Source organism: Alligator sinensis, unplaced genomic scaffold, assembly GCF_000455745.1.
Source record: "Alligator sinensis unplaced genomic scaffold, ASM45574v1 scaffold118_1, whole genome shotgun sequence".
Taxonomy (NCBI): domain Eukaryota; kingdom Metazoa; phylum Chordata; order Crocodylia; family Alligatoridae; genus Alligator; species Alligator sinensis.
Window position 1 is genome coordinate 4,040,327 of NW_005841850.1, and position 9,888 is coordinate 4,050,214.

At 40.8% G+C, this 9,888-nt stretch overlaps 1 protein-coding gene across 4 annotated transcripts in view; it reads right to left on the reverse strand.

Moving 5' to 3' along the window:
• Nucleotides 1-9,888, reverse strand: part of NOS2 (nitric oxide synthase 2) — a 46,157-nt gene that overhangs the window by 12,124 nt on the left and 24,145 nt on the right. For 2 of the 4 annotated variants that reach the window (XM_025210645.1, XM_025210635.1), the window contains exons 3-11: nt 7,494-7,676; nt 6,556-6,628; nt 5,719-5,841; nt 5,481-5,629; nt 2,828-2,990; nt 2,288-2,379; nt 1,817-1,958; nt 1,027-1,166; nt 45-219 (exon numbers count right to left, since the gene is read on the reverse strand). In XM_025210645.1, the coding sequence (XP_025066430.1) occupies nt 45-219; nt 1,027-1,166; nt 1,817-1,958; nt 2,288-2,379; nt 2,828-2,990; nt 5,481-5,629; nt 5,719-5,841; nt 6,556-6,628; nt 7,494-7,603 (1,167 nt within the window). In that variant the 5' untranslated portion in view covers nt 7,604-7,676. Of the gene's footprint in view, nt 1-44; nt 220-1,026; nt 1,167-1,816; nt 1,959-2,287; nt 2,380-2,827; nt 2,991-5,480; nt 5,630-5,718; nt 5,842-6,555; nt 6,629-7,493; nt 9,841-9,888 lie in introns of those variants that run through there. The other 2 variants (XM_025210641.1, XM_025210632.1) reach the window with 2 other exon arrangements.

The following is a 9,888-nucleotide window of genomic DNA, read 5'->3' on the forward strand; positions in this document are numbered from 1 at the left end:
CCCCTACCTTGCATAGAGACTCATGCCGTCCCCTCAAAGATTACCTTAAGGATGTTGTACCGTTGCACATCACAGAAATCTCGCACGCCTATCTCGGTGCCCATGTACCAGCCGTTGAAAGGGCAGCCAGTGAATTCCAGGCCTCCCACTTCGAGCAACATGTTGGCCACAGCAGGCATCGCATACCACTTCAGATCCAGGTCTTTAAACCATTCGTACCTTTTAAAGAAACATTTGGACTGTAAGTAAGTAGCTTCCTTGGTGTTCTCTTCTGACTACAACTAGCAGCAATTAGGAAGCAGGGACAATGCTATCTGCTGTATGAGACAAAGCTACGGTGAACACACTGCAAAGGCTCAGAATGAACTTTCAATAACTATGCAAAACCTTAGAGTTCTTTCTTGAGGAAATAGTGTCAAATAGTGTCAAACAAATAGTGTCAATGCTATCTACTGTATGAGACAAAGCTAAAATGACTGCTGTCTACTGCTGTCTACTGGATCATCAGGAAGCTTTGCACTTTCAGTCTCAAAGACTAGACCTCAATGACCTGAGCTTATGACTGGCAAGAGCAGTAAATTGTTGTTTTCAATGTGGTCAAGCCAGATGGGCTTCAATTCAATGACGTACGCTATGATGATCGCTCTGCAGAAAGCACATGCTTAAGTACTGTAGTGAACTGGAGGTGTGCTGATACCAAAACAGCATGCACCTTACACATGCATTACACACATACAAGAGACTGCGTGCTTTAAAAAAGCAACATGCTTTTGTACATGGCTGAGGGAAAGATGAGAAAAAAAAGTTTCTTGTAAAAAAGCTATTACTCTGCATTCATTTAAATACAATTTAGTTGCTGTACCACACATTTTATCTCTCGAGTTAATTTAACGTAATTTCAGCCTGACAAAGAAATAATAAAAAGACTGCTGCAGGGCACAAACTAATAACCTGGCCCAAATAATAGCTGAGCAGGGAAGGCGAGGTGGAGACACAGATGCAATTATCTCAATTCAGTCTGCTTACTTTGGATGCTCCATTGGCACTTCAAGGATAATTTCTGGAGGCAGTTCAAATATTTCCGGGTCTTGGCCGTTTGCTTGGATAATCAGTGGAACTAAATCAAAGCGACCGTACTTGGGCTTCCACCCAAGATCAATGCACAACTGTAAGGAAAAAAGGCAGGTTTTGTTTTGTTTCTCTGCAGGTTTGACCACAAAAGAATGTTAACCCTTTAAATCCTCTCTGGATAGCTCCCTAATGCTAAGGGCTGTCTTTCCCTTAGGCAAAGCCATGTTTTTTTTCCCTAGGACTCCACTGGGCTCCCTCATATAAAGGTAATACAACAGCTAAATAGCTATACAACCCTGTCAGTAGCCAGGGGCAGCAACATGCCTCTGAGACAACGCTCCTTAACTCTGGAGTAGAGGAGAGAAATTTGTGATAGGATAAGAGCAAAAATGATTGCTCCTGACCCCTCCTCCTCCTCCTCCTCCCCCTCCCCTCCCCTCCCCTCCCCCTCAGCCAACTAAGCTGCACTGATTGGGGCATTGAAGTCAAGCTCCACCTATTCCCACTCCTCCTTCCTACTTCAGGGAGGGGCAGGAGGAAGAAATGAGCACTAAGACCAGCAAGACTTAATGGGAGTTGGATCAGGTTAATGGAGGATTTTTGACCAATCCATGGTTTTAGGGAGCCACAAAAAGAGAACCAAAAAATCCCTGCATCATTTACATTGGCTAGGTGATAAGGGAAATAACAGAGATGAGCTAGGTGGGATGGATAGGTGTTTTGTAATTCCTGCTTGGGACCTTACCTGTGTCAGCTGCACACAGCCTGGGTCTCCGATGATGGACCCATCTGGCATTTGGTACCCAGCGTATCGGATGAGCTGGCCATTCCATATGCGAAAATCATGTTTCCCATCAGTCCGTTGAGGGAAGACAGTGATGGCCGACCTGCCCAGAAAGAACATTGACTCCCATTACAATGCAGCAGGTCAAACGCATTTTGATTATTTGGATTAAAACTGTTACTGCTCTGAGTTATTTCATGTTTTGTAAACTAAGCCCAATAACCAAACAATAGCAAAATGCAATCATCTTATTACCCACTTCCTTTCATATTACAGACCTTAAAGAAAGAGGAGGGAAGATGTAACAGGACACAGATAGTGCCAGAAAAATTAAGAATGGAATAAAGGGAAACAAAACTTTTAGAGAAAAACACCCCAGAAAAGAACACCTTAGATGTCTGGGTTTGCAAGATCAGTGATGGATCAGCATACCTTATATTTCCATTGTTTGTGGAGTATTCAATGTGGCGACAGATATGTTCAAACATTTCCTTGGCTGTTTTACAGTCACGTGCATCGAACACCTATATATTCCAAAAAGAAATATAGGAAAAGAACTGATTTAGCAAAAAAATGTAAGTTTATTATTTTTCTAACACAGTTCAGTCTTTATCATAATCTAAGGTTCAGGCACAATGGATTACACTGGTGTCTGGCAAACAGGATTTTGCCAGGAATGTTTCATCTTAAATGCTGTTATATGGAACAGATAAATAGATCTCTGTGTTCCTGTAGTGTATTGGAGATATATTTGCTTCAGGTGTTCAGCTGGCCTATACAAAATGGTGTGTGATGTCATGAATATTTTTCTGCTTGCAAAATGATTTGATGTAACTCCAAACTGAAAACCTAGGGAAGAGATCCATCTCTCCTGGTCTAAAACAAAGGTCAGGTCTCAGGTGATGCAAATTGACACAGCGCTGCTGAAACAGAGATCACTGTTCTAATATCTGTAATCAGTCACTAAATCACCTGTAGATTGGACCACTGGATTCTTCCTATGCATCTTGGAGCATTTCTCCAGGCCTGTTTGGTCGCAAAGATAAGTTCATCTTTGGTCAGTTGATAGGTTCCTGTTGTTTCTATCTCTTTATTAACTGCTTCCATTCGGGCCAGATGTTCTTCTACTTTTGGTCTGGAGAGGAAGAAATAATTGTGAAGAGAAACAATGAGTTTTGCAGTAGGCAGAACTGATTTCATTTGCAGAAGCAGTTTGTTTCAGTTACAATGCTCTGAGTCAAGTAGTGATTCAGCAAGTGTGGGTGCAGAGAGAGAATTTTAGGTCTGCAGGTGGGCTGACCTCTTCGTTCAACATCTGAAAGCAAAATTAATCTACAAAAACAATTGTGATGCTATACAAGAGTTCCTGAGCCTCAGATTCATGAACCATCCTTGGAATATGAATTCTGGACTACTTAACCCGGTGATTCTCAACCAGGGTGCCATGACAGCCTTTGAAGGGTGCCACTGGGATAGAGGAGATAAATGAGACAGTGCAGGCTCCAGAGAGAAGATAAGTCTCGTTTCTGCCCTTCCAGCCACTCCTTCTCCCTGCACTCACTGCAGCGCAGGCTTTTCCCTGCCAGCTGCTCCATCTCCTTCCCAGCCCCTCATCGAGAAGGTAAGCTCTATAATAAATTAATTTGTTTTGGAAGTGGGGTGGTGCTTGATTCACAAAATTCTGGAGGGGTGCCTCGAGTCTAAAAATGCTGAGAACCACTGACTTGACCCAAACTGGTGCAAAAATGCAAGGCTAACGAGAAGCTATAATGTTTAATCTTGATGCTCTGCCATCCCCCAATCAGTTGGCTTCCACTTCCAGGCATGTCATGCACTAATCACACTCTTAGACTGCCTCTTTTGTCCAGCTTTCCACATTAATTTCTCAATGCAGATTTAGATTATCCAGGTTTCTAGTTTAACTCTCATCAAAGTACTGGAAGGTCTGCAGTAGGGAAAACACATCTACAATGGCAGATGGGTGAGGGGAAGTGGTCTAATTATTAGACTCTAGTAGTTGATTGCTCTCTTTCTCATTTCTGTTGTTTTACCAGAAATGTATTGCTCCTAAGCAAAGTCAGTAGAAACTCTACACCAAAGAGGAAAGAACAGCCTTCAAAAAATCATTACACTGATAGCAGAAAGAATGAAGACAAAATATTAGGAAATACTTATCATGGCACAGACAGAAGTTGTTCTGCTGGCTGATAAACAGAATGAAAATAGGCTGCACCAGGATGAAAGATCAAGGGCAGCACAAAAGACAGTGCGCTCAAATAGCCAAGGAGTGAGGTCACCTCCAAGCAGATATTACACAGATTTGGGGTATTTAATGCTGCAGAAAGTGAAAGCTCCCAGTATCTTAAGGTAGGATTTTTAGAAGGACTCAGCACCTAGAAATGAACCACCTTTATAAAACCAGTAGTTGTACTGAGTCTATCTGAAAATCTGTCATTAAGTGCCATAACACAAGGAGCATGGCACTGAGTGGTTCTGAAACCCTGGGTCCCAAGCACTTGAAAGAGTGGTCTTGAACTTTGAAAACACAGGCCTTGAACTGCTAGGGCTGGAGCCTCATTGCAGCATCTCTGAAGTGAGCAATTACCCTTCGTTTAGAGCAGCGCAAGTGAAGGGACAGTCTGGCCCACTGGATCGAATTCAGCCGTTTGCAGTGGATGTAATTCCCATTAAAATTACACCTGTGCTGCTTTTGTGCATTTGTGTTGCTGGCATGGGAGTGTAAATCATCAGTAGAAATACTTTTCACTGCATTGTTAGTTTACAAACATCCAGACTTTGCACACATGCATGTACACACTGCACTTTACTCACAGGAGTAGTTCCATTAACTACTGGGACTGCTCCTGGGAGTGAAGTAGAGCTCAGGGCTTGCAGTACCTGGCTCAAACACAAGAACAGAATCAAACCGATATTCAATGACTCAATCAGGAAACTCCCTCTATGAGGAAACTGATTTACAAAAATAAGGAGGAACCAACAGTGCAATGACCTCCTGAAAGTGTCTGCCTCTGACCATGATATGAAGCAATTTTAACTTGGTTGGTGATATGAAATGCCATAATCTCCTGATGACCAGAGAGGAAGAAGCACTGATCTGATGTGCTAAAACTGCCTTACGGGCAACCTCACAAGGGAGGAAAGGAAGCTGCTATAAAATGATCAGCGTACTGGAACCTCGTATCATAAAAGTAAATTTAAAATTCAAGATTATCTGAGCCATCATCAGAACTAATGAGGTAACCTAGTACTTTACCCTGTAAGGTGGTACTCATACTAAGCACCTTCAGCCCTCATTGACTTTAACACAAGTTGCTTTGTCTCTTGCAGGAGCAAACCATTATTCCCTATAAACCACTAAGGCCATACAATACAAAATTTAACAGATTCCAATTCTGTATTCACCAAGAGGGTGGAACTGAGAAGCCAACAAGTGATAGTAGGCACTAACCCACCCACCACTAACAGTTCTTTTCTATTTCTTAAACTGTCTGGTATGCCATGGGGTGGTTTGCAGGTGACTATAATGAAAAGGATAGAAGAAGACGCTTAGATCTGAAAGACAGACCAGACAATAATAACAAGAATTAAGTGCAAATCGCCTTACTCTTTGAACGAGCCGTAGTACTGATTGACAAATTCTATCGCCTGAGGTAGAAGTTCCTCTGGTGGGACTGGCTTGTCCCTAGGGCCTCTCATAAAACCTTTTGGGGTCATCAGTGCCCCTTGGCAAGCCTTGGTCCTGCAGTTCATAACCTAAAAGGACAGGGAAATGTAAAATACAAATTGTACCAAATGCTTTTCTAAGCCAAGGAAAGCGACCCACTGAAGTTTCATCTTCTTACCTCCTTTGCCTGAAGGTGCAATGTATCTTGAAGGATGCTGCCATTTTCCATGTTTTTTATTTTTACATATCTTGGACACCTCGGATTTTGGTTCGCTGGCTTGATGCCATTTTGTGGAGGTTTCTGAGCAGGTGGAAAACAAAAATAAAAAGGGTCATTGGCTTTTTTACAAAACATCAGGTATTTCCCTCAATTTATCCCTTGGGGATTTCTGTTGGCCCATTCTGACTGCACAGAAGCCCATGAGAATTTAAGTGAGACACCATGGAGCCCCTTATTCACCTCAAAGAGTGCTTACTCATCCAAGTATGAAACTACTTATGTGATGCAATGGTCAGCTACTGTAAACCATTTGGTCTTCAATAAACCAAGGAGCTAGATTTTTGATACTTTTATTCTAGTGAAGCAGTAGCTTACTAGAATAAAAGCAGTGGCAAGGCTTTCTATTAATTTCAAGGGTACTTCTCAAGGTGAGCGTGGTGGTCCAAATGAAGTGATGAACGAAATGGGTTTAGAGATAAGATACATCTCTTGCTTGTTAATAAAGGCTGTGATTTTCAAAGGAGCTCAAAGGACTACGGAAATGGTATGCCAAAAGAATAAGAGCTGGACACCTCTTCCTCTTAGGTCATTAAAAAATCCTCAGCAGAGATCGCTTGCATTTAAAATGCATTTCATGCAAGGAGCTCAAATCATACCTCGTGCCTTGCCCTAATGACTAGACAGCTATGTGTCACACAATTAGCACATTAGAAGCTCTGACCAGCAAGCACAACCCCTACAAATCCTTTGGATCCAGTACTGAAGTCAGAAACAGAAGTGTCTCCTCTCACTAACCTCGGCTGCAGTTTTGACACACGGCATCTCATTCTGTTTCTTGCTCAGGTTATCGGCATCTTCTTTCATTAAGCTTTAAAAGGAATAAAAAGAATTTGATTTAATACAACAACCTTTATTTTTAAACCACTGCAATGAACTTGAAATGTAAGGAGGGAAATGCTTAGCATTACATCTGAAAATAATACCAACCCAGTAAGCCAGCACTTCTCAACCTGGGGGAACAGAAACAGGTAGCAGGGCTGTAGCTGCCTTTCCCATACTGTTAAAAGGGTTGAGTGTCTCAGAGAGACTGGGGATGCAACAGGCTGAGACTCACTGGGATAAGCTAAACCAGAGGAAATATGTCGAGAAGCTACAACTATGGCCTGTTAATAAACTACTGGTACTTACAAAAATTAGACAAAGTCAGGAAAGAATTCTGTGAACTTTTCAAACAAATTCAGTCTCACAGTTCATTAAGCAAATGGCTTGCTTTCTTTTATGTTTATTGCCTTTGTTTCCTGCATGGGGTCTGACTTCTGAACTCTTTTCTTCCTTTTAATTTGGATGCCAGGTTTGAGAAGATGAAACTTAACTGAAAAGATCTCAGACAGAAGTGCTGGCATGGGGATGACAACGATGAACTTTAGATCCTTTTCATCTTAGGGCCAGAATCTGTCTTGTGCTCTGACTGCTGAGCAGCCCCCCCGCTGGAGTCAGGTTCATGATTCTATGCCTGATGCCTATTACTTTCAGTAATAAAACGGAAAGATTGGGTGTTGGAGTGGGAAGAAGACATCACATTTACATGGAACATAGGGACTAAAATGAATGGCATCCTTTGACATAAGGGATATTTAAGAAGTGCATGGTATGGTCTTCTATAGAAGCAGTAATCCAAACCACTTTACACAGTTAAATCAGGAAGGAACAGGTGGAGTAGAGAGAAATCTTACCTGTGATCTTTCATGGCTCCTTTTTCCACATTATTATTTACATCTTTCTCTTCAAAGGACCGGTTCTTACTGGCTTGATTCTTGAATGCAAATTGCCAAGGGCACAGCATTTTGTGTACTTTAAGTTATGCTGCTACTTCCCAACCCTGATACTGTGATTTAGGTGATGAGGAGGAGGCTTCTCTAAGGAAGGAAATAAAATGATGTCTTTAGTGATAAAGGAGGCAACACCCGCTCTGGGCAGGATGGGGAAGCACAACGGACTTAACAGACTTACTACAGTTAACATCCTCTGATTAAAAATGAGAAAGCACATGCTACCTGTACCCCAGACACACTTAAATGTCTTTCAGATGTGTTCAGGGTCAATGAAATACAAAGCATAGTTCATCAGTGTCACAAAAATACATTTCTGTTTTCAGTTTAGCATACCCGTTTTTTCAGAACTTTAAGTGTAAAAAAATACGCTCCTCTGTTTATTTAAATCTCTAATTTTGTAGGAGACTGATCTAAAATGTGAAAGCCTGGGTCATTCACACAGTAAAGATTCCCCTCACAGAGAAATTCTTCTCCAGGGAACTAAAGCCATTTTGCAGCACCTGAGAACTTGATGTTTACAGGTTTCAGCTTCTGTTCAAAAACTGCAGGCGCGGAAGCAACTTGTGTGCTCTACACTGTGTATACAACAGAACAGAACATATCCCTAACCCAGGTAGCACTATCAGTCAGAAGTTAATCTGGTGCCCTATTAATTATCACGAATTGTCTTATCATTCTTTTGGACTCCAGATTTTCTGCTAACTTCTGGTCCCAAAGCAAAGTTTTCTTCCATGGGAAAAAAGAGATGCTTGATGGGTAACACTGAAACTAGTTTGTTATTTAAAACTTCTTTGGAAAACCAACCAAAGACCGACTTGTAGTCAAGAAGTCTGAAGATCAGGAAAGACAGGACATTTGCTTTTCATTTTTTCTAACATATGTTGATTATTTGTATTGCTGTTGCACCTAGAAGCCCCCATTGTAAGAACAACCTGTACCCAAAATGTATTCATTGAAATGAATGCAACTACGTCTAAAGAAATTGCTATTTAGTATAAAGATGTTAAAAGCCCTTAATAAAAGTAAAAGAGGAGAAAAGTGATTATGTATAATAATAGTTACTACACTAGAAACATATCTAGCACGTTACAATACAATAGAAAAAAAATGAAGACACCCCTTCATTCTTTAAAATCTGGTCTTATAAATAAATCTAAATGTAAAAGAATGATCTTTTCTAATGGTGTAAACTGCTGTGAAGCACTCTCAGAATTGTATATAGCAACCCCAGATTTTCAAATATGAGACCTATGAGCAGCAATTGGTACTGAAAAGCTTTGGAACTGTAATCATGGTGAAGCATGCTGAGTTGATGAAGTGCATAATTTTTTCATCTTTATTTTCTATGTGTTGATGATAAAAATAAGAAACCCCTTGTTTCTCTAGGTCCTTGAAAGCAATTCAGGAACATTCATTATATTGTTTTTACTTAAAGGAAACTTTAAGGACTATAGCAAAGAAGCTAAAGTTTGTGAGGCAGAGAGACAGTTTGGAAAAGCAAAAAATTAGGAAGTGGAATAAAACTGTTAACTGCTTGGTTGGCTGCTCAGTCAAACACAGAGTTGCCTTACCTTGCTTTCGCGAGAAGTTTTTCCAAGTCTGTAGCCTTCTCAGCCAAAGTTTCTTGCCTGTAACCTCAGTGGTACTGTGTCCCTGTTGGATCGTGAATGCCTTTTATACTCTGCTGGCATTAGGTATGCAAAACAGAGGGTTGATCGTACACGTGGGTAACGCAGGACAGGGAAATCCCTGAACCTGAAAAGGAGTGTGGCTGACGACTAAAATATTACTTAATCCTGCATGACTGCAGCACAGTTAGACAGCAGTTCCTGATGTTTCATCATAGAAAAAACGTATACAGATACTCTCTAGACTATCATGATTGCTCTGCCTAAGATTTCAATACATGCTTTGGTAATCAGGAAATTATACCATATCAGAAGTGGCTGCAGTGTTATTTTTAGTTTCTTCCTTAAGTCAAACGTTTTACAGGAAAAGCCTTTATAGACTTAGGGTTCCCATAGAATCTTTAAACCAGGGATACAGAGTTTTCTATAAGATACTGTGGGATAAGCTTACAATGCTAGAGAAAGGAAATCATTCTCTATAGCTTTTAGCAATAATTCCTATAGAAACTTTTAAATTTTTATAGGAACTTATTGGTTTAGGCCCTAATCGAGCAAAGCATTTGAGGTACATGCTTAAGTTTAAATATAGCATTAATTCCAAGATGGTATGCTTAAAATGAAATGTGTACTTCAGGTTTTTGCTGAATTAGGGTCTTATCTCCTGCTGA